This window comes from Ictalurus punctatus, chromosome 15 (genome assembly GCF_001660625.3).
Source record: "Ictalurus punctatus breed USDA103 chromosome 15, Coco_2.0, whole genome shotgun sequence".
In the NCBI taxonomy this organism is placed as follows: domain Eukaryota; kingdom Metazoa; phylum Chordata; class Actinopteri; order Siluriformes; family Ictaluridae; genus Ictalurus; species Ictalurus punctatus.
Genome location: NC_030430.2, coordinates 14,047,378 through 14,075,086, shown reverse-complemented (window position 1 = coordinate 14,075,086; position 27,709 = coordinate 14,047,378). Strand labels below are relative to the sequence as shown.

The 27,709-nt window shown below is 38.9% G+C and overlaps 1 protein-coding gene across 1 annotated transcript; it reads left to right on the top strand.

The window, feature by feature from the left end:
* The first annotated feature begins 781 nt into the window (after positions 1–781).
* Positions 782–27,709, top strand: dnajc5ab (DnaJ (Hsp40) homolog, subfamily C, member 5ab). The gene is made up of 5 exons (XM_017487639.3): positions 782–961; positions 18,116–18,318; positions 22,373–22,586; positions 22,787–22,958; positions 24,653–27,709. The coding sequence occupies exons 2-5, from the start codon at positions 18,212–18,214 to the stop codon at positions 24,754–24,756; spliced, it is 597 nt and encodes a 198-aa protein (XP_017343128.1). The 5' UTR covers positions 782–961; positions 18,116–18,211; the 3' UTR covers positions 24,757–27,709.

Below are 27,709 nucleotides of genomic sequence, written 5' to 3'. Positions count from 1 at the left end.
ATCTAAACACTGTTAACAAAATAAGAGGGATCATAAAAATCCCATGTTGTTTTTTATTTAGTACTGTCCTGATTAAGCTATTTCACATAACAGATTTACATATAGTCAAGATAATAGAATTTATTTTTTTTTAAATAAAAAAATTACCCTGTTCAAGAGTTTACATACGCTTTGTGCTTAATACTGTGTGTCGTTTTCCGGATGATCCACGACTGTTTTTTTTATGTTTTGTGAGTTATTCATGAGTCTCTTGTTTGTCCTGAGCAGTTAAACTGCCCACTGTTCTTCAGAAAAATCCTCCAGGTCCTGCACTTTATTTGCTTTTCGAGAATTTTCTGCATATTTAACCCCCTTCCGACAGCTGCTATAATGATGTTGAGATCTTTTCACACTGAGGACAACTGAGCGACTAGTACACAACTATTACAAAAGGTGCAAACATTCACTGGCGCTCAAGAAAGCAACACGATACATTAAAAAGAGCCATGCGGTGTAAACTTTTGAACAGGATGATTGGAGTGAATTGTTATTATTTTGTCTAAAGATTTAGATGCTAAATAAGATGTGTCCCAGAAGACAAAATACTAACAATTAACACCGATCTCGTGCGTGTGGTCTTTGCTTGCACAGCTGATGTAGACCTTTTGTCCTAGAGCTCTCGGTTGTTTTTTTTGTTTTGTTTTTTTTTTGGGGGGGGGGGGGGGGCAGTTTGGAAGTTCAGAGCTAGATCACGTGGTGCGTTCAAAGGCTTCCGTCATTAGGAAAACGGATTCCCTCGTTGTGTTTCCGCCCCTGACGTCAGTGTACGAGTCCTTCCTCTAAGCTAGGCGAAGCGTTTATGATCTCCGGTGCGTATGAATGTTTGAATAACGCCTCTCCTGCACACGGAAAACAAGTCCCGGAAAGTCTTCCCAGCGGTACACTGACGACCTCTTTACAAGTTTACACCTTTCTCACAAAGGTAAGAAAATCCGCGCTGGATGTAGTTCAGCACAGCGTCTCAAATCCTGGACCTTCATTAGCTAACGGTAGCATTTATGCTAGGATTGGATTATGAAGCAGCGCTGACAGCTAGCCTTGTCAACTAAAACTGCTGCTAACCGACGAATATGGGCTGCTGAGTGAGTGAGTGAGTCAGTCAGTCAGTCTGGGTGAATCTCATTTTACTTACGTTTTTAAATATAGTACACTGCATATGGTTTAGAAGCTAGTATTTCACAGCCTGTGATGTGCGCTGGTGTAGGGAGTCGGGAGTCGTTTAGGACCGGGACAGTGCAGATTAAGGTCTCTAATGCCAGCTGGTCGGTTAAATCCTGTGTGCAAAATATATAACACATTAACCCGGTCAAAGTTTTAAGATTGTCTCCGAATATTGAATTAAACACATTTTAATATTAATGATAATAATATCTGGTGAATTTATAACTATTTGTGGAAATACTCCACAATGTAAAATGACCCCAACATTATAATCTGTTGTGTGGTTAGTATTTCAACTCGAGTGAACTTGTTTATTCACACGAGCTCCTTAAGAATAGTCCTTTCATTTTCTGTTTCACTTCGAGACACTTGTTATTTATTTATTTATTTTATATACAAGTGTCTTGTGACCTGCGTAACTTTAAACCAAATAATTTTAACATTATCGTTTGACGTTTTCACCAAAAATATTGTACACAAAGCTGTCCCTCAGAAGTCACACTATCACTTCAGGAATATTTCCCAGCCTTGTGATTGTGTTCTGTGTTAATGATGGTGAAGGGCTGTGGTTTCTGTATACTCTTGTTCGTGGGATATTTACGGTCATCTCTCATTGATTAGCTTGTAGAAACAGCCTGGATATAATGATTTTTTTTTTAAATAAAACATAGCGTATTTATCAACCTAAACGGCAAAACGTGGCAAATCAACAGAATGTGCTGTGTGATGTATGGTAAGTGCTAAGGTGGGTGTGTTTTTCACTCATTTTCAGTGGTCTTTAGTGTCAGAAGTGTGACATTTTCGGTTCTTCTTCACCATTTTGAGAATTAGAAAAAAACGTGCTTTATTTTGGAGGAGAAAAGATAGTCTGCTTCTTAAACCAGGATAATGCGGTTAGAGGTTGGATGAATGGATGAATGAATGATTGAATGAACATGAACGTATATGACAAAACTATATATATAATATTAGTCTTGTCATATACGTTCATGCATTTCTCTTTTAAATTGGCAGACACAATGTTTCTGTAGACTTCTGAATTAATGGTTTGCATCTTTTGGTATGGCTCCTATATTTCTGCTCTTGAAGTCTTCTTCAAAAGGTGGATTGTGATGTCTTCACCCCTGCACTGTGGAGGTTGTTGGTGATGTCACATGGATGTTGTTTTGGGGGTTTTTAGTTATATGTTCCAATACTTTTGATTACTTGAAAAATGGATGGCTTAAAAAAAAAAAAAGGTACCATGTTCTACACTGTTCAACATGTCTAGATGTAAATATCAGGAAATGAAAGCTGTACTTCTGATCTGTCATCTCAGTCATATTCTGACCTTAAACCCAAGTGTATAACTTTTTTTCAATCAATTAAATTTTATTTGTATAGTGCTTTTTACAATGGATATTGTCTCAAATCATATAAATGTAGGATACAGTTTAAGTGTGTGGATTAATCCCTATTGAGCCAGCCGGTGGCAAGGAAAAACGCCCTAAGATGATATGAGGAAGAAACCTTGAGAGGAACCAGACTCTGAAGTTAACCCATACTCATCTGGGTAACACCGGATAGTGTGAAAGTAAAAGAAAGTTCATTGTTTCGTTTTTTTGTTTGTTTTTTTTAACATAACAAAATCAAAAGAACTGGCCTTGCTGTTCCAATACTTTTGGAGAGATCTGTATGTATATATGAATGACATTGCAATGGCAGAGAACATTATCTTCCCATAGTGACATTGTTAGAATTTGTTTGTGTAGGTCGTGGTCTACATTTTAACACGGTGTAACTGTGGTTTGGCTTTTGCGAATAATTGGATTATTCCCTAATATAAATCTGTGCTGTGATCATAAGGGGATTTATTTAACATTGGAAGAGCTTCATGGCTGCTAACAGTTTGAGAGTCCCTTGTCTCGTCAGTGTCGACCGAAGCAGAGACGGAGATTGAAATGATTTCTGAAGGGTCTGCGGAATAGTCTTGAATTGAGTTGGTGAATAAAGACAAAGCTGGAGTGCAAGGGTTGAGAATGTGTCGAGAATGTGCCAGCGCAGGAAGACAGATGCTCCGTAGCAGGAAGCGAGGACGCAGCTGGAGAAGCGCTGGTGTTGATTAGTCGTGTGTGTTTTCTGAGCCAAATAAATGTTCATTACCGTGCCATTTGAATTTGACCATGTCCTTAGAAAGAATTAAATGTAACAATGTGTTGTGGGTGTAACACCCCTATAAGTTTGTAATGGAACTTTGGAAACAATTTTATGGGAGGAAAAAAAACAGTAATAGTAAAAGTTTTATTAGTTTGTCATTATAGCAGAGGATCCGTCATAAATAATAGATAACTGTACAGCAATCATCTGTAATGTGATCCAACACAAAGCAGACGGTTGAAGATTGGAAAAACCTTTTTTTTTTTTTTTTTTTTTTTTTTTTTTCCCCCCCCAGCTCTTCAGTTTTTGTGAGCCTGTGCCCACTGTTCTTGATTCAGTTCTTGGTTGACAGGACTGGATTCTGATGTGGTCTTCTGCTGTTGTAGCCCATCTGGCCCGAGATGCTTTTCTGCTCACAGTGGTTGTAAAGCGTGATTATTTGAGTAGCCTTCCTGTCGGCTTGGACCAATCTGGCCATTCTCCTCTTATCAACAAGGCATGTCTGCCTGCAGAACAGCCACTCACTGGATAGTTTTTTTGTTTTGTTTTTTTTGCATCAATCCATGTCAGCTCTATAGACTATTAATACCAGGAAATCAGCAGCTTCTGAAATACTCAAACCAGCCTACAAACAACCATGCCACGGTTAAAGTCACTAAGATCACACGTTTCTGCGTTTTGCTGTTTGATGTGAACATTACCTGAAGCTCCTAACCTGCAGTCGTTCATTAGCATCATTCACCCGGACGCACAGAGTCTCTTGCAAGTCATGTACGGGTGTTTTCACATATAGTTCATTTTAAAAAGTCCTCAGTAATGAAGTGATCTCAGACCCCAGCTTGCACACAAAATTTCATCCAAGTCATCATAGAAGGGACAGGAATCCTTCATTTCTGCAGACTCTCCACTTTTGTCCATTTTGTCACAGGTGCTTATGTACTTCTGTCGTAGTTGGTTTTTTTAAACTTTTACCTGGCATTGTAGCGCTCTTCTGTTCTAGCTTCTTTCCTTCATTTTTTGAGAAAACAAAAGAAACACTTTTATGTTCTTATGTGTTGAGGATTTTTGCAGTTTAATGCAATCCTCTTTCCAAATTACAAGAAGTGCACAGCTCTCCTCCTGAGGCCACATGACCCCGCGACCTGACATGGTGAAAAGTTTTGTGACGGAACATGGCTGCAGGTATGGTAAGCCTCCAGGTACACATGTCGAAACGAAACGTAAAGCGGACCAGACCTCATTGCATTCACATATCATGAAGAAATTGAACCACATACGGACCCACAAACAAACCGTACTCGGACCACCTCTGGAGTTGGTCTGAGTACGGTTTGCATTTGGGTCCTTTTGGGGGGGCAGGGGGATCTTAGAACGCTCGGTTTGTTCACATATACACGCTGAACCGCTCAGAGTTTGTTTTAGCCCTCCAAATGCTCTAGGTGTGAAAACACCCTAAGTGTCTAGCAAAGAAAGAGATGTTTATGTGAAGTCACGCCATGGCCTGTCCTTGTTTGCTTTCAATTTTATTCAGGAGCCATCAAACCTGTATACAATACCACTTTTGTCTCTGCACAAACCTCAGGCATTGAATCATTGATATGTACTGGACATGACTATTGGCTGAGTTTAAAAACATCTCCCATCCTCCCTTTTTCCGTTTTGTGTTTGGCTGTATAATGTTTTTCCCATAATGATTGTGAAGTTCATAAACATAACACTGTGTAAATCGTATAGCTTCTTGCTTTTATGAGCTCACTGTTAGGCTCGCAGTTATTATCCGTTTCATTAGTTTCATCAATATTTTAATAGGTTCGGATTGTACTTAATCAAGGGTGGACATATAAGTTGCCTGGGAGAAGCGAATGTTTTGTCTAGTAATTAATTTTTTAAATTCATAGTTGCCTGATGGACAAGTTGGTCCAACAACCAGAATAAACAGACAACCCTCCTTCTTGTGGACTTTTGTCAAGCAAAAGGTTTCCTTTGCTGGGTGGGTTTAAAAGTATCAAGTTTCACGGGGGTGTGATGCAGGTGTGATGCTTCTAAAATCCTACCACCTGATGGTAGAGTGTGTGTATATGTGTATTTTATTTTTTATATATATATATATATATATATTTATATTTATATTTATATTTATGTGTGTGTGTATTATTTATTTTATTTATTTATATTGCATTGTATAATTATTTATTTATGTGTGTGTATGAATGACAGATAATCTGTTCAGAAACAGGAATGATCAGGTGCACGAAAACATTGAGGAAGCTGAGTGGAAAAAGCACAAAGTAGAAACATACATGTCTGAAGAAAATAAAGACGTGATCGAGACTCGAATAATATGTTTTATGTGTGATGAGGGGACAGAACATCGCATCTCATAGCTGAAACCTTGATGTTTTTTTTCCATCAGCAAGGCACAGTGTACTATATTAGTCCTTTGTTTATCTTTGTTTGCATTAATACACTGAACTATCTCACCGTATTTTATTACATTATGTTTGCTACTACTTCTAGGTCTAGTCAATTTGGTTTCCAGCAAACAAAACATAAGATTGGCAAGCACACTGGAGTTTACACTTGTTCAGTGGCTAGCTAATGAGTTTATGATTTGTTCACCTCTGTCACAGTAAGTGTAAGGCTAAGTATTATGGGAGTAGAAGCTCAGTGAAAAGGAAATATGGCTATGGTGCAAAATGTCATGAGTTCAGCATGTGCTGATTGGGGACAACAACAACAAAAAAAAACCCCACAAACCACAGCATTGTTTAGCAGCACCAGGCTGACCAAGCATAATTGTAGATATTATATGAGGGATGACAACACACTAATGCAGGCATGTTATATGCCCAATGAGTTTATTCAACTCTGACATCTTTACATTTACATTTATTCATTTAGCAGACACTTTTATCCAAAGCGACTTACAAATGAGGTAATACAAGCAAAGTGATATATCAAGCGGAGACAATACAAGTAGTACTACCATACAAGATTTAGAATTGAGTTCTAGCGAATTAGAAGTATAACGATACACCCCAGTCACGATTCGATTTGATTTGTGATACTGGCTTCACGATTTGGTTCAATTAGATTAGATTCTCAGAATATTTTCAACCTTTTTATTTATTCATTTATTTTTATTTTTATTTTTTTATTTCTGAATCTTAAATGCACATGGATTTGCATGGTTTTTGTCGGTGTAAAACTAAACAAGTCCAAAAGAGATATGAACAGAAGTTTAATATTGTAAATAAAATGTACTACAGGGTCATAATATCCATCCATCCATCCATTTTATTTACGGTTTATCCTACACAAGGTCGCGGGGAGCTTGGAGCCTATCCCATGGGCACAAGGCAGGGGACACCCTGGATGCAGTGCCAACCCATCGCAGATGGTCACAATATCTTAAAAATGAATAAATAAATAAATGTAGAAATTCTCCCAAAAATGTGATTGAATGAACAAAGTCTCTGACCTGGGGGAAGTGATCGATTGAAACATAACGAGCTCTGTAGCAGTGCCTGATGCTTCATTTTAACCAGAAATAGAGCTCCAAATTCGGCTAAAATGCCAGAGTTCCGTGAACTCTTTCTCGAACACTGTAGATTGCAGTGGCATGGGGTTGGTGTCATTTTTTTTGTGGGAACATACAACCTGTAATGCGTGTCAGTCATCGCGATCCGGAGCTATCGTACCTTGCACAAGTGCAGGTTCCTCCTGCTTTTAACTCTGTGGGATGCACAGATTGGGACCTCCGATGTTCAAACAGTGCACTTGCATGAAATGTTTAATATTATAGTAATATTAATACATTTGCATTACATTTATGGCATTTGGCAAACGTATATTATCCAGAGCGATTTACATTATATATGATTATATATCTGAGCAGTTGAAGGTTAAGGGCCTTGCTCAAGGGCCCAACAGTGGCAGTTTGGTGGTGCTGAGGTTTGAACTCATGACGTTCCGATCAGTAGTATGTCATATTACATAATATAAATATGCATAAAAATGTAATTGCAAAGTACTGAAGTTTATAAGACATTATTTTTATTAGATCACGGGTTTCCAGCATTGGATTTAAAATCCACAGGAAAGCTCCCCCCACCCCCAAGTCTGATGAACTTGCTTCCATATTGTGATTTAAAAATAACCAAAAAATGCACAAAAAATAACTTAAATTGTTAAAAATGCTTGTAAATGTTGCTGTTGAGATTTAAATACGTCTTGGATTGTGCTAATTGGGCATTTTATTTATTTTTTATATATATATAATATATATATAATATATAAATAAAATCTCATATAACATAGAGTTCTGGCTGTTAAGAGACACACACCCACCACCAAACACTCCCCACATCCACGTACTTGCCACTGTGTTAATTGCCATGGCAACGGTTGTGTGTTCTCGTATTGCCTACATCCAGTCTCTCAAACAAAAATCTCATCATCTCTTGATGAATACTCATTGAATTCCTGATGTTTGCATTCAGGTGTCCTTATCTGAAAAATGTTCAATTTGTTTAAAAAAGGAAGAAAAAAAAAGCAGGATGTCTAGATTGCCTAATGTCTAGAGCAGATGAAGTGATAATGGGAAGAAGGGAGATGTGTCCCAGTGTCCTGTTATTCAAAAGACTACACCAGGAAAGAAAAAGCTCTGTACTGAGGTTTCCTGTGCGTGTGTGAATGTGTGTTTGGAAATGACAGACTCCCAAAGAACGGTGTTTGCTCTCATGCTGAACTGGCATGAAAGTCAACAGATGATTCAAAGCAGGGCAGAAGCTCAACCAGGTACACAGCTCTCATCTTTCAGCCCACATAAAGAGTGGCACAGGATCACATAAACAAGGAAAGGACAATGCCGAGGAGGACAGAGAATAATCCAGTGGAGCGAAGAGAGGTGGCAGGTGGGTGTAATGGGGGAGAAAAAAAAAAAGAAAAACTTTCATATTCATGTGCTGTTTAACTTTGCCATAAGGTGCATGTTCTCAGAATAGTTTTCATCCTGAACCATGTTAAAACAAAAATAAAGTGAGCGATTATACAGAGGACTAGACAGGATTTAGGCTGTCCATATGGTCATACAGAAAGAAAGTGTGGGTGGAGGAGGGGACGAGGAGGGAAAAGAGTGCAGCATGTTGAGGCCGGTGGAATGGTTGCTGCGTTTGTCTCAAGGTTGTAATTTGTCATTTCTCCCACAGCTCGGAATTCCACTCCTCAAGCCCGAGTTCAGCACGTGACGTCAAATCAACATGGCTACACACTTCCTCTTACCTTTTAAATGAGTTATACTGTATTTACAATTATTAGATAGAGATAAATCAACATACAGACGTATTCGCTTGGAAAATCTGTAACGCTGACTATACAGCTTGCTGTTTTGAGGAGGTAATTACGCATCACTCATGATAGTTTGCTAGCTACATCGTTTTGCTACCAAAACATGAACATGGAGGCGACCTTTTTTTGTTGTTGTTTTTTTGTTTGTTTGTTTTTTTTTCTCTTCCCCCTTTCCCCCCCAGCAGTAATTCTGTGTTTCAACTTCCCACATCCGAGTTAAGTCGAATGCAGCATATGTAATGTACTGGGGTTCAGTGGCGGCTGGTTGCAGTATTAGATATTTAATCTAATATCTATTAACAGCCGGACAACAAAAGTTTTAGGGCAGAGCAGTGCATTATTCCCCCATTGGCGAAATTCCTCACATTGGCCCTTCTCCATCATGACCCCTAATCATCCCCATCTCTGAAATGGCTATGCCATACTCTCCTCTCCACTAATAGCTGCTGTGTGGTGGGTGTGCTGGTGTACTATGGCTGACGTTGTATGCCGTCATTACACACTATGTAAAGCGCTAGGGGTGTCTAGAAAGGCACTATATAAATGTAACTTTAATTATATCACGAGGTCTCATTGAATGATTTTTATATAGAAGAATGATTATTGTTAAACACACATACATAGTTGTCATTTTTTTTTTAAATCATAAAAACACAAAAATTTGTGTATCTTCTTTCAGTGCCTCCTATTTTAGGGGAATTAGATGATGATGACGACGATGATGATGATGATGATGATGATGATGATAGAGTACACACTCCACCTCATTCACACTTCCCAAATGTTACACCCACAACTATCTGAAATCACGTGACACGACCATCACTGATGTGCTGCGTGACTCTGCAGACCATATTAGAAAGAAATCTCTGCCTCGCTGCTTCATACCATACTGTGTCTTTTGTAGTGCTGTTGTGCCTGGTTCCACAACAAATCCAAACTAATCCGCATTTGTTAACAGCAAACTTGTTATGAATACCAAAAATAAAACTGTGTCTTTTAAAAATAAATAAATAGATAGATAGATAGATAGATAGATAGATAGATAGATAGATAGATTATATTTGAAAGACAGGGAAGGCTAAGCCCTGCTAGCCCATTTATACCAGCCGCTCGGGCTGAAATCGAGTTATGCATTTTACTGGCTATATGACAGCAACAGAATACTATGATGAAGAAAAATTAAACTGTATTGTAACTCACTGCATTGGTTCTGTTCTGAAACACGTATCCGAGAGTAAATACTAAAGTTGTGTCCCAAATGACGTACTGTACACTTGCACTATGCACCGTGTACTCTACCGTCTAGTCTATGAATTTTAGAAAGGTAATATCATCTCAAATAGAACACGAGCGTTTTTTTATTAACCGGAAGTATAATCCGCTTCCTAGTGGACGGAGAATGATGTCATACGCAAGTTATGCGACGCCGCTAGCTTTAGCAGACACCCAGAGTCACCGACAATGACTTTCTTCAGTTTACTGTTTATATCGATGTTACCTTTTATAAAAAAGTAATGCATAAATACTATTATATAATATAAACTTATATATTTGTTTATATTATATATGTATTTATGCATTATTTTTTATGGATGCACAAAAAGCACTGAATTAAACTACAGTCCTAAGTGAATAATATATATTCTGGTGTGTGTCTTTGTGTATTGGTTCTTTTCAGTCTTATATAATTGCACAAACAGTTGTGTAAGGTGTGAAGTTCATATTTGTAACACTCAGTTTGTGAATTTTATTTTAAATAAACGAAAAAATGGTACTGAAAGTCAATTAATCGAAAAAATAATCGGCCAACTAATAGATTATGAAAATAATCGTTAGTTGCAGCAATGGAACATGACTGATTACTCTAAAAGGTGGAAGGGCAGAATTTGTTGTGGATTATATAAACCGTGAATACCTGAATGTCATTTAATGATCAAAGTTCAACATAGTATGTTTAGAAAGTGTACAGCAGTTGTGATGTGAAATCCTATCAAAGCTTTTTCGGGATTGTTTATGAAGTGAACCAGAGTTGTGTTGCTTTCACAAGAAAATGAGAGAATCATTGCATCTAGAAATGTCTTAGCTGAGCTGAGGTGAGAAGGTTTCTAAAATATATAATACATCTCAATTGAGCTGGATTAATATTTTAATCTATAGCACAGCTTTGTCATGCTTCTTAAGACCAAGGGTAGGATCCAGACAGTGCCTACGTTATAACTCCACATTTTTGGTTTACCTACCTTGCATTTTACCTATATGCCCGGCCAAAAATATGTGGACACCTGGGCATCTGCTCCTTCCCCAAACTGTTGTCACAAAGGTTGAAGAACACAAATGTCTTTGTATGCTGTAGCATGACGTTTACTTTTTAGCTGGATATAATGTGTCCAAACCTGTCTCATCATAACAATGCCCCTGTGCATGAAGAGAGATCCACAAAGACATGGTTTGCCAAGGTTGATGTTGAAGGACTCAAGTTCAAGGACCCTTAAGTCCACTGAACATCTTTGGGATGAATTGGAAAACCGACTGCACACCAGGGCTCCCCATTTGACATAATTGCCTGACCTCACTAATGCTTTTGTGGTTGAATGGGCAAATCCCCAAATCCATGTTCCAAAATCTAGTGGAAAGCCTTCCCAAAAAACTGGAGGTTATTACATCAGAAAACATCTCCATGTTAATGCCCCTCATTTTGGAATGGGAGCAAAGGGGTGTGATGGTCAGGTGTACACATACGTTTGGCCATGTAGTGTATTTGAGAATTGAGAAATTGTACACTAACTTTCCCATGATTATACAAAATGTACTTGCCTACATCTGAATCAAAGAAACATGTATACACGGGTAAACATTCATGTGCAGGCTGGGAAAAATGGTCCTAAAATGGAACCTTGCAGTACTCCCAATTGTGCATTCATTCATCCTCAGTAACTGCTTTATCCTTGTCAGGGATCCGGTGCATCCAGAACCTATCCCGGAAACGGAGCATGAATTGTGTGGGCCCAAGCACATTTTACATACACATTGGAAGAAACCAATATGATTTTGTCTAATTATGTGTGTTTATGGATGGTTTGTATTTAGCTGATGTAGAAGAGAAGTGGTGATCAGAGGAATTACATTAGTCAAGAAAAATTCATACTACCCACCCTTTATTCAGGTTTTCAAGCCCCAGCACTGCCAAGCTGCCACTGTTGGGCCCTTGAGCAAGGCCCTTAACCCTTTCTGTTCTAGGGGCGCCATGTCATGGCTCTGACCCCAACTTCCTAAAACAAGCTGGGATATGTGGGGAAAAAAATGTTTCACTGTTCTGTAATGTGTATATGTGACAAATAAAGGCTTCTTCTTTAGCCTGAATAACTTAGCAACATGCCATTTTTTTTCTCATCCCAGACTGGATGAATTCAGTAGACTTTGAGAATCAAGAAGTGCTACCAGCTGTTCAACTTGCTATCAATGCTTACTTTTCATTTCTCGTATTAAGAGGCACTCAGGGTTTGGGAGGTGACAGAAATAACTTGGTACACTAGAACTAATCCGCTAATGCTCTGCGACAGAGTGATTAGCCTCAGGGAGCCAGCTCACAGCACCACAGAGGAAGATGGATGGGGAAAATGGCTTCCTCATGGATGAGAAAATGCTCTTTTGAAATGACTTCCTTCTCCAACATGTTTGCCAAGCTTTAGTAAATCCAGACATCCCAACTCTCCTGGAGTTCCGGGAGGCTCTCGCATTTTAATAGCCTGCAAATTATACACAATATCCCGGAAATTGATTTTTTTTTTTTTTTTAGAGTGAGCGAGAGAGTATGATGGTCATTTCTAATGTTAGACGGGCTCTGGAGAAACTGAGAGAGTGGCAGACATGGTGAGAGAGTGACGCAGCACGCGTCCTGATTGGTCCCTCTTTGTGTTACTTAACTAACTTAAACTTAATCAGTTTTCTTGGTAGGTGGGCTTTACAGTAGTGTGTCCAAATAAATAAATAAAAAGTATAAAACGCAATTCACCCCAGACCAGACTACAGTGTACCCCTGTATAAAAGACAATGACAGTCTAGCTATACTGTTTGCAGCAGTGATTTCTCAGTTGCCCCAGGTGGGTTGAATGACTGTAGAAGACATGTTGAGAGTTTAATAGGTGTCATTCGTCCATCAGCACAGCTAATGCTATTTTAACTAGCTGCTGTAAGGAGCTACTGTATTGATGTCTAGGTGATGAGGCCAAACTCCTTGTAGACATGTGTAGAGTAGCTATTGAGTATAAAAATGACTCCATGAGTGGAATAATACAGTAATATTATATAGTATAATATAATACGAAACAGTGCAAGTACAAATTTTAATCACATTTTCTGCATATACCAGACTTGGATTAGGTGAAATCACAAAAACAAAGTATTTATGTAACCTTTTACATAAGACAATACAATAAGGATAAACACACACACACACACACACACACACACACACACACACACACACACACACCAACCAGCCTTAACTTTAAAACCACTGATAGGTGAAGTGAATATCATTGATTATCTTGTTACCATGGCAGTTGTCAAGGGGTGGGATATATTAGGCAGCAAGTGAATAGTCAGTTCTTGAAGTTGAGGGGTGGGAAGCAGAAAAAATGGGTAAGTGTAAGGATCTGAGCGACTTTGACAAGGGCCAAATTGTAATGGCTAGACGACTGGTCAGAGCATCTCCAAAACCGCAGGTCTTGTGGGGTGTTCCCAGTATGCAGTGGTTAGTACCTACCAAAGGTGGTTCAAAGAAGGACAACCGGTGAACCGGCGACAGGGTCATGGGCGCCCAAGGCTCATTGATGCAAGTGGGGAGCGAAGGCTAGCACATCTGGTTCAATCCGACAGAAGAGCTACTGTAGCACAAATTGCTGAAAGTGTTAATGCTGGATATGATAGAAAGGTGTCAGAGCACACTGTGCTTCGACGCTTTCTGCGTCTGGGGCTGCGTAGACGCAGACCTGTCAGAGTGCCCATGCTGACCCCTGTCCACCGCCAGAAGTGCTTACAATGGGCACGTGATCATCAGAACTGGACCATGGAGCAGTGGAAGAAGGTGGCCTGGTAATGAATCATGTTTTTTTTACATCATGTGGTCGGCCGGGTGTGTGTGTGTGTTGCTTAAATGGGGAAGAGATGGCACCAGGATTAACTATGAAAAGCAGGCAAGCCAGCGGAGGCAGTGTGATGTTCTGCTGGGAATCCTTGGGTCCTGGCATTCATGCGGATGTTACTTTGACACGTATCACCTACCTTAACATTGTTGCAGACCAAGTACACCCCTTCATGGTAACGTTATTCCCTAATGGCAATGGCCTTTTTCAGCATCATAATACACCCTGCCACACTGAAGAAATTGTTCAGAAATGGTTTGAGGAACATGACCAAGAGTTCAAGGTGTTGACTTGGCCTCCAAATTCCCCAGATCTCAATCCGATTGAGAATCTGTAGGATGTGCTGGGCAAACAAGTCTGATTCATGGAGGACCCACCTGATAAGTTACAGGACTTAAAGGCTTGGTGCCAGAACCCACAGCACACCTTCAGAGGTTTTGTTTAGTCCATGCCTTGTCGGGTCAGAGCTGTTTTGGCGGCACAAGGGGGACCTACACAATATTAGGCAGATGGTTTTAATGTTGCGTGTGTGTGTGTGTGTGTGTGTGTGTGTGTGTGTGTGTGTGTGTGTGTGTGTGTGTGTGTATAAGCTGTCTATTTCTCTGGAAAACTTGATAAATATGAGCCACCTGTTCAGTGTAGTGGCAGGAAATAACTGCATTGAGAGACTGCGTTTTTCACAAAGTGTATACTGGCAGAAAGTGAAGCCATCCCTATCACTTCTTATTGGACGTCTCATGCATTACATACTAGGAGTGTACATGATTTCATTCTTTGGCTTTTTTCCCCTCATTGTAAATTTCAGACTTGCATCCTCCTTGCACCTGAGAACTGAAGGGAATAAAAAGCAAACCAATCCACGACTTTTGATGTATAAATTATTCTTGTTGTATTGACAGAAACGTACTGTTGTTTAATCCAGATAACTGCACTCCTTGCTGTTACTGGCTGCATATAAAATCCCTCAAAAGGAATTAATTTCTTTCTAAATTTCAGTTTTCTATTACTTTTATCAGGCCTGCCTTTATTTATTTATTTATTTATTTATTTATTTATTTATTTATTTATTTTATTATGTTTGTTTTGGTTTTTTGGGGGGTTTTTTAAACTGTAGTTTTACTATAGATATATAGATAAAGGCGTCAATGCTAACTGAGCAATGTTTGGTTTTAAAAGCTCCTGGAGATTCCTAAGTTTTTTGGCAAGTTTTTTTCTATTGTGAATTGTCTCCACATATTTCCTGTTAGTCCAGTGCAATGAGCTGACTTATGTGACTGTAGTGATGCTCACTGGACACCGGGCACAAGAACAACATGATTTCTAGAGTTCTATTTCTTAAAATTCTAAAAACTATATGCACCAAATGTTCAAAAACATTTCAATTGTTTTGAAATTTTATTATAATACCCCCAAATCTCTCCTCATCTGTCAACACATTTTCATGTTTATATCTGAACATCTTAATTCTTAGTTTCTATTCATGTTCCTTGAATAGTGGAAATCATATGGTCTTTTATATTATGGTATTCAGAGATACAGTGCTGTGGAAAAGTATTTGCCCCATCCTGATTTCTTCTGTTTTTGTGTATATCGCGTACTAAATTGTTTCAGAAATTAAAACAATATCTTAGAGAAAACAAAGGCAACCCGAGTAAACATAAAATACAGTTTTTAAATGATTATTTATTGAGGCAAAAAAGTTATCAAATACCAACTGGGCCTGTGTTAAAATATATTTGCCCCTGTTGTTACTAATTCCCCAAATCTATGAAACTGCATTCATAATGGGGTTCAGCTGGACTAGACGCAAACAAGCCTGATTACTGCAAACCCTGTTCAATCAAATCAACACTTAAATAGAACTTTTTCCACAGAATGAAGTTGGGTAAAAGGTCTTACTTGCGAACACACTATGCCAAAATTGAAAGAAATTCCAGAAATGATGAGGAAGAAGGTGATTGAAGGGTTACAAAGCTATTTCAAAGGCTCTGGGACTCCAAAGATCCACATTGAGAGCCATTATTTCCAAATGGAAAAACTCAGCACAGTAGTGAACCTTCCCAGAAGTGGCCGACCTTCCAAAATTCCTCCAAGAGCACAGCAACTACTCATCCAGGAAGTCACAAAAGAGGACAACATCAAAGGATCTACAGGCCTCTCTTGCATCAATAAAGGTCACTGTTCATGACTCCACTATCAGAAAGACACTGGGCAAAAATGGCATCCATGGAAGAGTGATGAGGTGAAAACCACTGCTAACCCAGAAGATCATTAAGGCTCATCTGAATTTTGCCAAAACTCCCCTTGATGATCCTCAAACCTTTTGTGAGAATGTTCTGAGGACTGATGAGTTGAAAGTGGAACTGTTTGGAAGACCAGGGTTCCGTTACATCTGGCATAAACCAAACACAGAATTCCACAAAAAGAACATCATACCTACGATCAAGTGTGGTGGTGGAAGTGTGATGATGTGGGGATGCTTTGCTGCTTCAGGGCCTGGGCAATTTGTAATAATTGAGGGGAAACATGAATTCTGCTCTCTACCAAAAAAAATGCTGCCAAAGGTGGCTTAACCAGATTTTAAGTTTAAAGTGGCAATTAGTTTTTACATTAGTGATAGGTTTTTGATTTTTTTGATGTATTTTGTTTGAAGCTCTAAAACTATTTAGTATGAGATATGCATATATTTTTTTCACAGCACTTTATGAAGAAGTCATTAGAAACTACATTTGCAGAAAAAAAGTTTATTTTGAAGCTGTCAAGCCAAACATGTGGATCATATTTTATCTCTAGAACTAGATGAGTTTAAATGGTTCAGAATAATTTCTCACATGCTGAGAAGTTCACCTTGGCCACTGGAGAAGAATAACTTCTCTTCTAATTTTTTTTTTTTTTTTTTTCTGTGTGTGGAAATCTTCTGACATGATTTGCTGGAACTTAATCGGTTAATGGACATAGCTGTTGGGTCCTTTGTGTCTACCATTTTCATTTACTGTGATGTATTTGTTGCATGCTTTCTCCTCATTACTACATTCACACTGTGTAGGAAATAATCCCCGATTCATTATTGTACATACATTGGAAAAATTAAGGTATCACTACACAAAGCACTGCTAAAGAGGACAGAAATTAGTATGCTGTTTTCCATCCAGCTTCTTTATGCAAAACAAAAAACAAACAAAAACCCCAGAATAAAAGAACTCCTAAACATTGCAGAAAAATGTGTATGCTTGACTGAGGTCAAACTGTTGGTCTGTTCATAAAGATGAGCTGTGAAGAAGAGGAAAAGATGCAGATTTGTTGAATAAATGGTGTTGTCGAGGCATAAGCGAGAGGTTTGAGTAATTATATCTATATACATCTAATCATAAACATGACCACAGAAGAACTGAAAGTCTTTGCTGATCGAATTAACAGAAGCAACGTCAAACGGCCCTGCCCAAGATAAAATGGTTACTGAAGATAACAACGCAGTGCAATATGGGTATTTTGTAGCCACTTATACAGAGATTGTTGAAAGCCCTATTAGCTGTAGAATAAATCTCCCTTCTGCACAGGTTTACTTCATGAATGTTAATTAAATGTGTTCAATAATATCTATTTATTAGAGCCGTAAAGCTTTTTATTCCTGAACATTTCACTGGCGAAACACATCAGGTCCAGGTTGATGTTGTTTGTGGGCTACTTGGTTTTTGAGTTACTGAGGGTAACCCATTCGATTTAAATGACCAGTTAAACATGATGAAAATTACATGCTAATCAAACTCAATAATGCATATAATAACTTGTGAAAAGTTGCCCGGACCCCACTCACAGAACTGCCACGCTGTGTTTGTAAACTACCTATCATGGTGCATTATGGGATTACAGTAATTCACTGGACATTCTCCACTATGCTTTTGGACACCACTACGATGGCAGACTTTGAAAATAGGGCATAGTGTCAGCTACAGCATCAGTAAGTGACACTCAAGTTTGAACAGAAGAACTCTGAAAGAGTCAGTTGAGTAATATGCATCATCATATCATGCGACTCATTCTGCAACTTCCTCTGAAACCAATCAGGAAGCCGACGAATCATAAAAGAAACCACATGATGAGTAGATCAGTCAAGTGGTCAGCTAAAGAATGGCTCTTTGTAAAAATGAAGAAAAAAAACGTGAAATAATTATGTCCTCCAGCTGCTCATTTATGATCATTTGTGTAATTTAACTATAAGGAACTAAAGGCTGGTATCAAATCACTCACACTTTGGTCTTCTGTCATGTCTCTCTCATTAACAGAGGCAGCAGTGTATGTGTGAGTGTGTGTGAGAGTGTGTGTGTGTGTGTGTGTGTGTGTGTGTGTGTGTGTGTGTATATGGTGTTTGAGTGCAAGTAATGGACCACCAAAGACAGCGAGCTCTCTCCACATCAGGGGAAACCCTGTACGAGGTTCTGGGGGTTACTAAGAATGCCTCACCAGATGACATCAAAAAGTGCTACAGGTAAGAAACTCAGTAATGTGTGTGAGCAAGTGTAAGTGTTTAGAAGTAAACGTTATATTAACTCTTAACAGTGACTTCAATCAGAACATCGTCCCTGTTAGTCCTTTACTAAAGAATTTTCATTAGGGGAAATCTCCTGAAATCTCCTGTTTGTCTTATTCGATTATGTTCATGTGATTTTGTCTGGGAAAGCCTTTCACATGTTCACATTCTTCTTGAATAATGCAGTCTGACATCTTTGCAGACAGAAATATTTTATAAATGCACATAGATTTACCTAAATGTCGAACTGTTGTTTTTATTTTGGTTAGTTTTTTTTTTTTTGGTTAGTTTCAGTACAGTTTGTGATCAAAGATCAGCTGTGAAACATTAAATACTGTGTTAATAATGTGTTTTCAATGTAGTAGAGAGAGAATAGAATTTTCAAATGACTCTTTTTGTTTGGTTGGGTTGTGGTTTTTTGCATTTTCCATACTGTCCCAACTTTTTTGGAATTGGGGTTATAGTTCAAGTAATAGAAATATATATAAAAGAAAAAGAGTTTTCTTTTTTAATGGGGGTTGGGTAGTCTTTAAATTGTGGCAACAAAATGCAATAATGGAACTGTGGTACGTGCATTCATGAATTAAAACAGGCCTAGGTAGCAAAAAAGACACTCGATTTTTCTAATTGTATATTTAAGATTAAACCATTTAAGACATCTTGCGATTGCACTTTATGTTCTGAATTTTATGTTTCAAGAGAAAGAATTCAGAAGAAAGAATGAATTAAAATCATATTTCACCCAAAACATGTTTGGATTTAATCATTAGATCCAAACATGTTTTGGGTGAAATGTTCTCATAAGCGCTCACATTTTGTTCTCCTGTCATGTCTCTCTCATTAACAGAGGCAGCAGTGTGTGTGTGTGTGTGTGTGTGTGTGTGTGTGTGTGTGTGTGTGTGTGTGTGTGTGTGTGTGTGTGTGTGTGTGTGTGTGTTTTACAAACTCGCTTGTAAAAAATACATACAAACATTAGATTCTAATGTTTGTGTGTATTTTTTACACGCGAGTTTGTAAAACTTTTACATGCTTACTAGGTGGCAAAAGAACCTCTGCAACTTATAGTCAGAAAATGTAGTTGGTGTGTGTGTGTGTGTGTGTGTGTGTGTGTGTGTGTGTGTGTGTGTGTGTGTATGTATATATATATACACTTTATATGCTTTATATACTCCAGTTGAGTTCAAAAGTTTGTCCTTATCCGGCCTTACTCTATGACATTTATTGCAAATTGTAGTAGATTTTCGTTTATCGCAATTGACGAACATCTAAACCTGTATGTCAAGATGTTAATATCAAAAATGAATGATAATAAATGTTGACCTATATTTAACCTTGCTCTAAGGGTATCCTTTTTCCCATCAACCTCATTTTCGACAGTTATCAGTAAAGGAAAATCTAAAGATTGTAATTAAGTGCATATAGACTTTGTTATGATAGTATAATTCCACAACTGCGCACATTTATCCTAGCTCTTTTTTCAGGAATCCATAGTTTCAACATAGGGCTGATGGAGGAGTTGTTTCAATTCATCTAAAGCGTGTCATTAATATTATTTATATATATAATATATGTAAATCACCTTCATACATGTTCGGTTGGAAAGTCTATACGCGTGCTCCAACATTAAGCACGCGTATAGAGCCATACCTCTCCCCCACCTCGGCCAATCAGACCATCTCTCCCTCCTGCTCTCCCCTGCCTACACCCCCCTCAGACGCAGTGTCACGACCACTATAAAGACTGTTACCACCTGGCCTGATGATGCATTCTGCAAACTACAGGACTGCTTCAAACAGACAGACTGGGATTTGTTTGAACATCAAGAGCTAGAAACATTAACAGGAACGGTACTGGACTACATCAAGTTCTGTATCGGAAATGTGACTGTGGAAAAAAACATCCGGGTTTTCCAAAACCAGAAACCATGGATGACCAAACAGGTCCGCACACTACTCAAAGCCCGCGACGCTGCCTTCAGGTCTGGTAATAGAGCTCTGTACAGAGCTGCCCGTGCCAACCTGAAAGGCGGTATTAAGGAAGCTAAGGCGGCCTATAAGAGGAGCATAGAGTCCCACCTGTCCAGCAGAAATAAACGGGAGGTGTGGCAGGGTATACAGAACATCACGAACTACAGAGGCCGTGAGGCGACAACAGGAGTCCTGAGTGCGATTCTGGCAGAAGAGCTAAATTGCTTCTTCGCTCGCTTTGAAACATCACAACAACAGCACTCATCTGCTCCAGCCCCACCTCCACCCTCATCTGGCCCCCGTACCAGTCCAGCCCTGCCTCCATCCCCTTCTGGTTCCTGCACCACTCTACTTACTGTGAGGGAACACGATGTTAGACGGATGTTTCTGGCAGTGAACCCCAGGAAGGCTGCTGGCCCAGACGGTGTACCTGGTAACGTGCTCAGATCATGTGCCCACCAGCTTGCCCACATCTTTACCAGAATTTTCAATCTCTCCCTGGCCCAAGCAGTCATCCCGTCCTGCCTAAAATCAGCCACAATCATTCCAGTGCCAAAGAAATCGCCCACCACTAGCCTGAATGATTATCGTCCTGTAGCCCTCACTCCAGTTATCATGAAGTGCTTTGAGAGATTGGTTCTTCAGCACATCAAGGACTACCTCCCCCCAGATTTCGATCCTTTTCAATTTGCTTATCGTGCAAACAGATCCACAGAGGATACTATCGCCGTAGCTGTCCACTACGTGTTGAGACATCTAGAGCAGCAACAGAGCTATGTACGGATGCTTTTTGTGGATTACAGTTCGGCTTTTAATACAATAATTCCGGACATTCTCGTCACCAAATTGGTCACCCTTGGCCTCCCCCGCCTCACGTGTGCCTGGATAAAGGACTTTCTCACCAACCGGTTCCAGACAGTGAGACTCGGGCCCCACCTCTCCTCCACTCGCACGTTGAGCACAGGTTCTCCACAGGGCTGTGTGTTGAGCCCCCTCCTGTACTGTCTCTACACATATGACTGTAGACCAGTCTACAACAATAATATTATCATCAAGTTTGCTGACGACACCACAGTGGTCGGACTTATCTCAAAAGGAGAGGAGGCAGCCTACAGAGAGGAAGTCCTAAACTTGGCAGCCTGGTGTTCAAAGAACAACCTGACTCTAAACACCAAGAAAACCAAGGAACTTATTGTAGACTTCAGAAAACACAACACGGAGCTGGCCCCCCTCTTCATTAATGGTGAGTGTGTAGAGAAGGTCCACACCATCCGGTTTCTTGGCGTCCTTATCTCTGCTAACATCTCCTGGACGGACAACATCACAGCGGTTATCAAGAAGGCTCAAACGCGGCTACACTTCCTGAGGGTTCTCAGGAAGTACAATCTGGACTCCAATCTGCTGCTGATCTTCTACCGCTCGTCCGTCGAGAGCTTGCTGACATACTGTATCACGGTGTGGTATGGTAGCTGCACCGCAGCAGACAGGGAGAGGCTTCAGAGGGTAGTAAGAGCAGCACAGAAGATCATTGGCTGCCCTCTCCCCTCCCTGATGGATGTTTACACTTCCCGTTGCCTCAGCAGAGGAAAAACTATCATTAAGGACAGTTCTCACCCTGGCTTTGATCTGTTCAATCTGTTGCCCTCAGGGAGACGTTACAGGTGCATCAAAACAAGGACTAGTAGATTTAAGAATAGTTTCTTCCCGAAAGCTATTACCATGATAAACAAACACATGTACTGAGTCCACAGCATATGTATATATTGTCTCAAACTGTGCATTTCATAGTACCTCCGCCATCCACCCTAATATCTATCTATCGTGCATATATCTTGCATATATTGTATATCTTGTTTATTTATTTTGTTTATTTATCTTGTTTATTTATCTGTGTATTATCTGTTTATTCTTCTTGTGTATTGAATGTATATGTTTGCACGGAACAAAAAGGAGTGGCTCTTAATTTCATTGTACATATGTATAGTGACAATAAAAGGCATTCATTCATTCATTATCTCATTCTACCTCTCTTGCTCACATCACAGGAAACTAGCTCTGAAGTTTCACCCGGATAAAAACCCTGATAACCCAGAAGCAGCGGAGAAGTTTAAGGAGATAAACAACGCTAACGCCATCCTCAATGATCCCACGAAACGCAACATCTATGACCAGTACGGCTCTCTCGGCCTCTACGTGGCTGAGCAGTTTGGAGAGGAGAACGTTAACACATACTTTGTGCTGTCCAGTTGGTGGGCCAAAGTGAGTGTGCACTGTACACACTTTTTATTTATTTATTTATTTATTTATATATAATATAATATAATATAATATAATATATGCACAATATATGCACACACACCCACAACATGCAGATGTTTTCAAGATGATTGATCATAGCAGGTCTGACTTTTTTTTTTTGGAATGTTCATGTTTTATTCAATACGATCTGTACATTTCAGGCGCTGTTCATCTTCTGCGGCATTGCGACAGGTTGCTACTGCTGCTGCTGTCTGTGCTGCTGCTGTAACTGCTGCTGTGGGAAGTGTAAACCGCGACCTCCTATGGAACACGATCCTGATTTTTATGTCTCCCCGGAGGACCTGGAGGCTCAGATGAAAGCGGATGAGAGAGGTGAGACCACAGAACAAGTGCTTTTTTTCAATACACATTCAACAAGAAGTAAACAGCAGAAACAGTAAGCAGCAGAAATTGGACTACTAGTTTTTTTGTTTGTTTGTTTGTTTTTTACTAATTTAAATATTGACTTTAACCTAGAAGAAGTACTTTGATTAGCGCTGTTCCCTTGTCTAAAAGCCAATGTTAACTGATTATAATTATAATTAACCACCTAATTCTTATTGCAATAAATTATGGGCATAATGCTGGATCATTTGTAAGTTGCTTTGGATAAAAGTGTTTGCTAAATGAATAAATGTAAATGGATTGCATGCCAGTGAGTAGCACACACATTCATTTACACTTAGGGGCAGTTTAGACTCACCCTTCGTTTTACCTTTCACCATGTTTTTGGAAACTGGAGGATACACATAGAATATATGAAATTCCACACAGTCAGTACCCTGAGCTTCTAATCGAATAAGAAGAAGCAAAAATAATATGATCAACACACTGTGAACTTCAAGTGCTCTCAGCTGCAGAACAAAATGTCAGCAGGATTGAGTATGTCCTGATCAAGCTTCTCTTCCCGGGTGGAATCGAGCCAAAAGTTGAGGAGGTAGAGACAATTAAATGTTTTTCAGGTTGCTTCATGTTGTACGGTGTTGTGTTGGTTAGTTTTAGAGGTTTAGGGTTAGGCTAGTAGGAGGAGTTGGATCAGATCCACCTCCACCCCCTGGACTTTTAGTTCATGCAGTGAGGACTATCTCAAAAACTTCAATGAAGTTGGCAACATATATGATCTATTTCTGTTCCATTATGCTTATTATGTTTGTGGTATAAAAAATTGTTGTTCTAGGGGGTTTTTTTTGTGCTTTTCTGCGGAATTGCACGAAATTGTTTTGCACGAGTGATGTCCATTGGTAAATGAGACCTTCAACGTTTGAAGCACGTAAATCGAAGAGGGCTTTGGCTGAATGCGCGTTGTGATGTCACATGACTCATCATGACCCAAATCTGTGGTAATTTTGAAAAATTGCAAACTCCTCCGAATATTCTGGAGTTTCCTTGATTGTAAAATCCTGAAAGGACTGTCATGTGGGTTATTTCTCCTGCTTTTTTTCTTCTTTTTTTTAAATCAATATTCATGGGTGAGAGATCTGCATATTATCAATCACCTTAAGTATTATTTATAGCCCTGTGTTATTATGAATCCTAATAACTGTTAAGCAGGTTCCAAAAACACACACGTTTGGTAATGGATTGATGACCAAATGAAAAAGCAATGATCCAGTTCTTTTGTGCTACTAAATAACTGTTTGGAAGGTTTTTGGTCAAACAGATCATTTAAACTTTGTACTATTTTAGTATAAGTCAGGACAGCTGAATTTAGTATTTTGAAGACAGGCATCATGTATTTTTGATGCAATTGTTTTGTTTGTTGTTGTTTTTTTTCTGGTTTTGTTTTGTTTTTTGAGGGCACTGATTCTGTGGAAAAGAATAAGTGAGTGACAAAGCCATCTTTACAATTATACAAGTCACCTTGAATTACTGCTACTAGCCTGAGTAGAAGACAGTTCACAGTTGCCCCAGCTACTATTTAGGATGCTTACCAACGCTTAATAATAAAAGTAAAAAATAAACTGGTAAAAAAATAAATAAATCATTGTAATCGCGCGTATTGCCCATGTCTCATCCTTCTCACACAGATGGTGATCCCATCCTCGTGCAGCCTTCATCAGCTACAGAGACCACTCAACTGACGGCGGATGGTCACCACAGCAGCTACCGCACCGACACTGGACTCAACTAGACGACTCCCTCGCTTTCCCTCCTCTAGAACACCAGACCAGCAGAGGGAGCCATCCTGCATCCTCCAGCCAGGGACTGCTGAGATTGCTAAAGGAGTGGACAGGTGTCTATCTCTGCTGTTAAATGTCAAAGCTCTCAAAGCTCAGGCTTGCCTCTGCACATGCAAAGGAGCAGGTTTTCTTTTTCCTTTTTCTCTTTTCCCGTCCAAAAACGCAGCACTTTCTCACATAAACACGAGTCCTCATTCAGTACTACACTCGGCCCTGCTCAGTCTTGTATTTCTGTACATGTAGATCCTGTTCAAATTGATGCATTCAAATGCATTCATCTTGAACTAATGCATAGTTCTTAATAAATATATATATATATATATATATATATATATATATATATATATATATATATATATATATATATATATATAAAAACACGGTTATATTTATTAACCTACATTTGACAGATAAATTTCTGGAATCTAAATGACTAAATTAATGATTATTACTAATATTGTTATGAATTTTAATAGTTAGTGTCTTAGGTTTTTACAGTGATTCTGTAAACACACAGCAACCGAATACCTTTGCATGTGCATTGAGTATGAACCAATCTTTAACCACGTAACCACATTTTCGTTCACCCATCTTTTTGTTTTTCTGTTTTAATGCGCCAGTTAGGAATGAAACGTGTACACTGCTAAAACAGAGGCTCCAAACCCCAAACACATTAGATTAACAAATGCTTCTCGAGGTTTTGAAAAGATTTCTCCATATTACTGATGTGTGTAATGGTGGGGGGAGTGCTGGGGGAGTGGGTCATGTTTTTATATCTTGGTGGAGACCAAATGTCCTCTCACGGATAGGAATAACTGACAGTTTTCAACTTATGGGGACATTTGGCTGGTCCTCATGAGGTTTTTTTTTTTTTTTTTTTTTTTTTTTTTAACCTGCCGGTTTTATTTCAAAATCTAAAAGAGGCAAAGGCTTCTGTTTGGATACCGATAAGGTTAGGGTTAGATTTGAGTACATGCATAACGTTAATTAGCTGCATTAATAATTGTCAGTGGATGGTCCTCACAAGGGTAGTTTGACAAGTGTGTGTGTGTGTGTGTGCGCGTGCGTGCTGTAATAGTAATATAGTGCCATCTGTTGAGGTATTAGGACAGTAAACAAATTTTGACTGTGTATCATGTTGAAATTTTATGTCCAAGTCCCTAGTTTTATAAGGGTGTAAGTAAGCGGTGTCTTTCATTGACATTTACTAAATAAATGTCTGTGAAAGCACAGCGGAGTGTGGTTTTTGTTTTTGTTTTTTGTTGTTGTTGTTGTTGTTGTTGTTGTTGTTGTTTTGCTTTTTAGTAATAAAAAAAACTTAATCACTTATCCACACTGTCCCAAAATGTAACTGAGACATAATTTAAGCTGCATGTCTTTTTTTGTTTTCCAAAAGTCTCTAGGTCATAGGTGAAAAGTATGTGGTTGTGTTTTTAGATGTTTAAATACATAGTGTCTCCAATATTTATTTATTCACATTAGCACGTAGGTTCCTCATAGAACAAGCACAAATGTTTAAAAACAGAATTAACTGAATTGTGCAAGATGAATTTCTCAATTCCTGTAGTTCATATATAGCAGGTATACAATTGTGTAATCGCAAAGTGTGTGTGTGTGTGTGTGTGTGTGTGTGTGTGGTTGGGGGGGGGGTCGTTTGTTGGGGTTGGGTGATGCCTCAGTGGTATGTGGGTATGTGTAAACAGTAATATGACTTCCACTCGAATATGTTACTCAATCATGACTCTTCTTCAGTGGTCTGTATACTTCAGTCCTCTTTCTCTCTCTCTCTCTCTCTCTCCCTCTCTCTCTCTCTCTGTCTCTGTCTATATCTTACCTCTTACTCCTGTAGTGTTTCATCCTCACTGATCTCCGAGGACAAATCTCATTTATAAATACCTCTGAAAATGTATCTCCAGAACTACTCATCACCCCATGTCCCTTCTGTTAAGGGCATTTCCAGTTCAGTAGAAATGTATTTCAGTTGCTTTAATAACGATGTGAAATTTGAATGCGTCATTTGGTTCATTAATGTTTGCTTAAAGAGCTGACTTGTCTGCGTACATGGTTTGTTTTTGAGGGGGGGTTTTCCACACAGTGGAAGGAAAACACTGATTATTTACTGGACTATAATTTCTGCAGTCATAAAACAAATCATAACTTATGAAAATAGAATAATCGAAAATGACTTGTATTTGAAGAATTACTAAATTTGTTTCATGTGTGTATGGAGTGTGTGTAATGTAGGACCTATTTTGTGTAGTTTTATTTTTTTAGTTAAATGTACTTGATTTTACTAGATTTGAATTGTGTACATATCACTACTTGTCTAGCTTAGTAATATTCTTTATGCTTATAAGGGAATCATGAAGCCAAATTCCTTCATATCTTCATTTTGCCACGGGGTCTAAATCCAAACCCCACTAAATGGCGATTCCTAATACGAAAGCACGGACCACTCAATGATCACGGCAGTGCGAGTCATCAAAACAACACCTTTTGGTCAAATTAAATTGGAGCACAATTTCCTGTTACATTTATATAGTGTATATTTCTCTTTCATCTAGATGATGAAGCATCAGTTCAGCAGTGTGTCTGGGTAAAAGCACTGTCTAAAGAAAATCAAGCATTCACCTCCCAAAAATTCTTATCGACATGCTAAAGATAGCAGGGGCAATGTAGAGACAATGTGATATAATAATATAATTTATTTTCGTATGCTTTTAAAAACTAGTTCTAACGATGCGTGTATGGATGTGGCCGTTCAGCTAAATGGCCGAGTTGTTTTGTACTGTGTAGCTGTATCTGTTAAGTTGTTGGTTTTTCATTGTAGCAAGGATACTTGTGCATGAGAGAGATGTGATCTGTTCATTTCCTGTTGTTTTAATAAATGTTTCTGAATCCTAA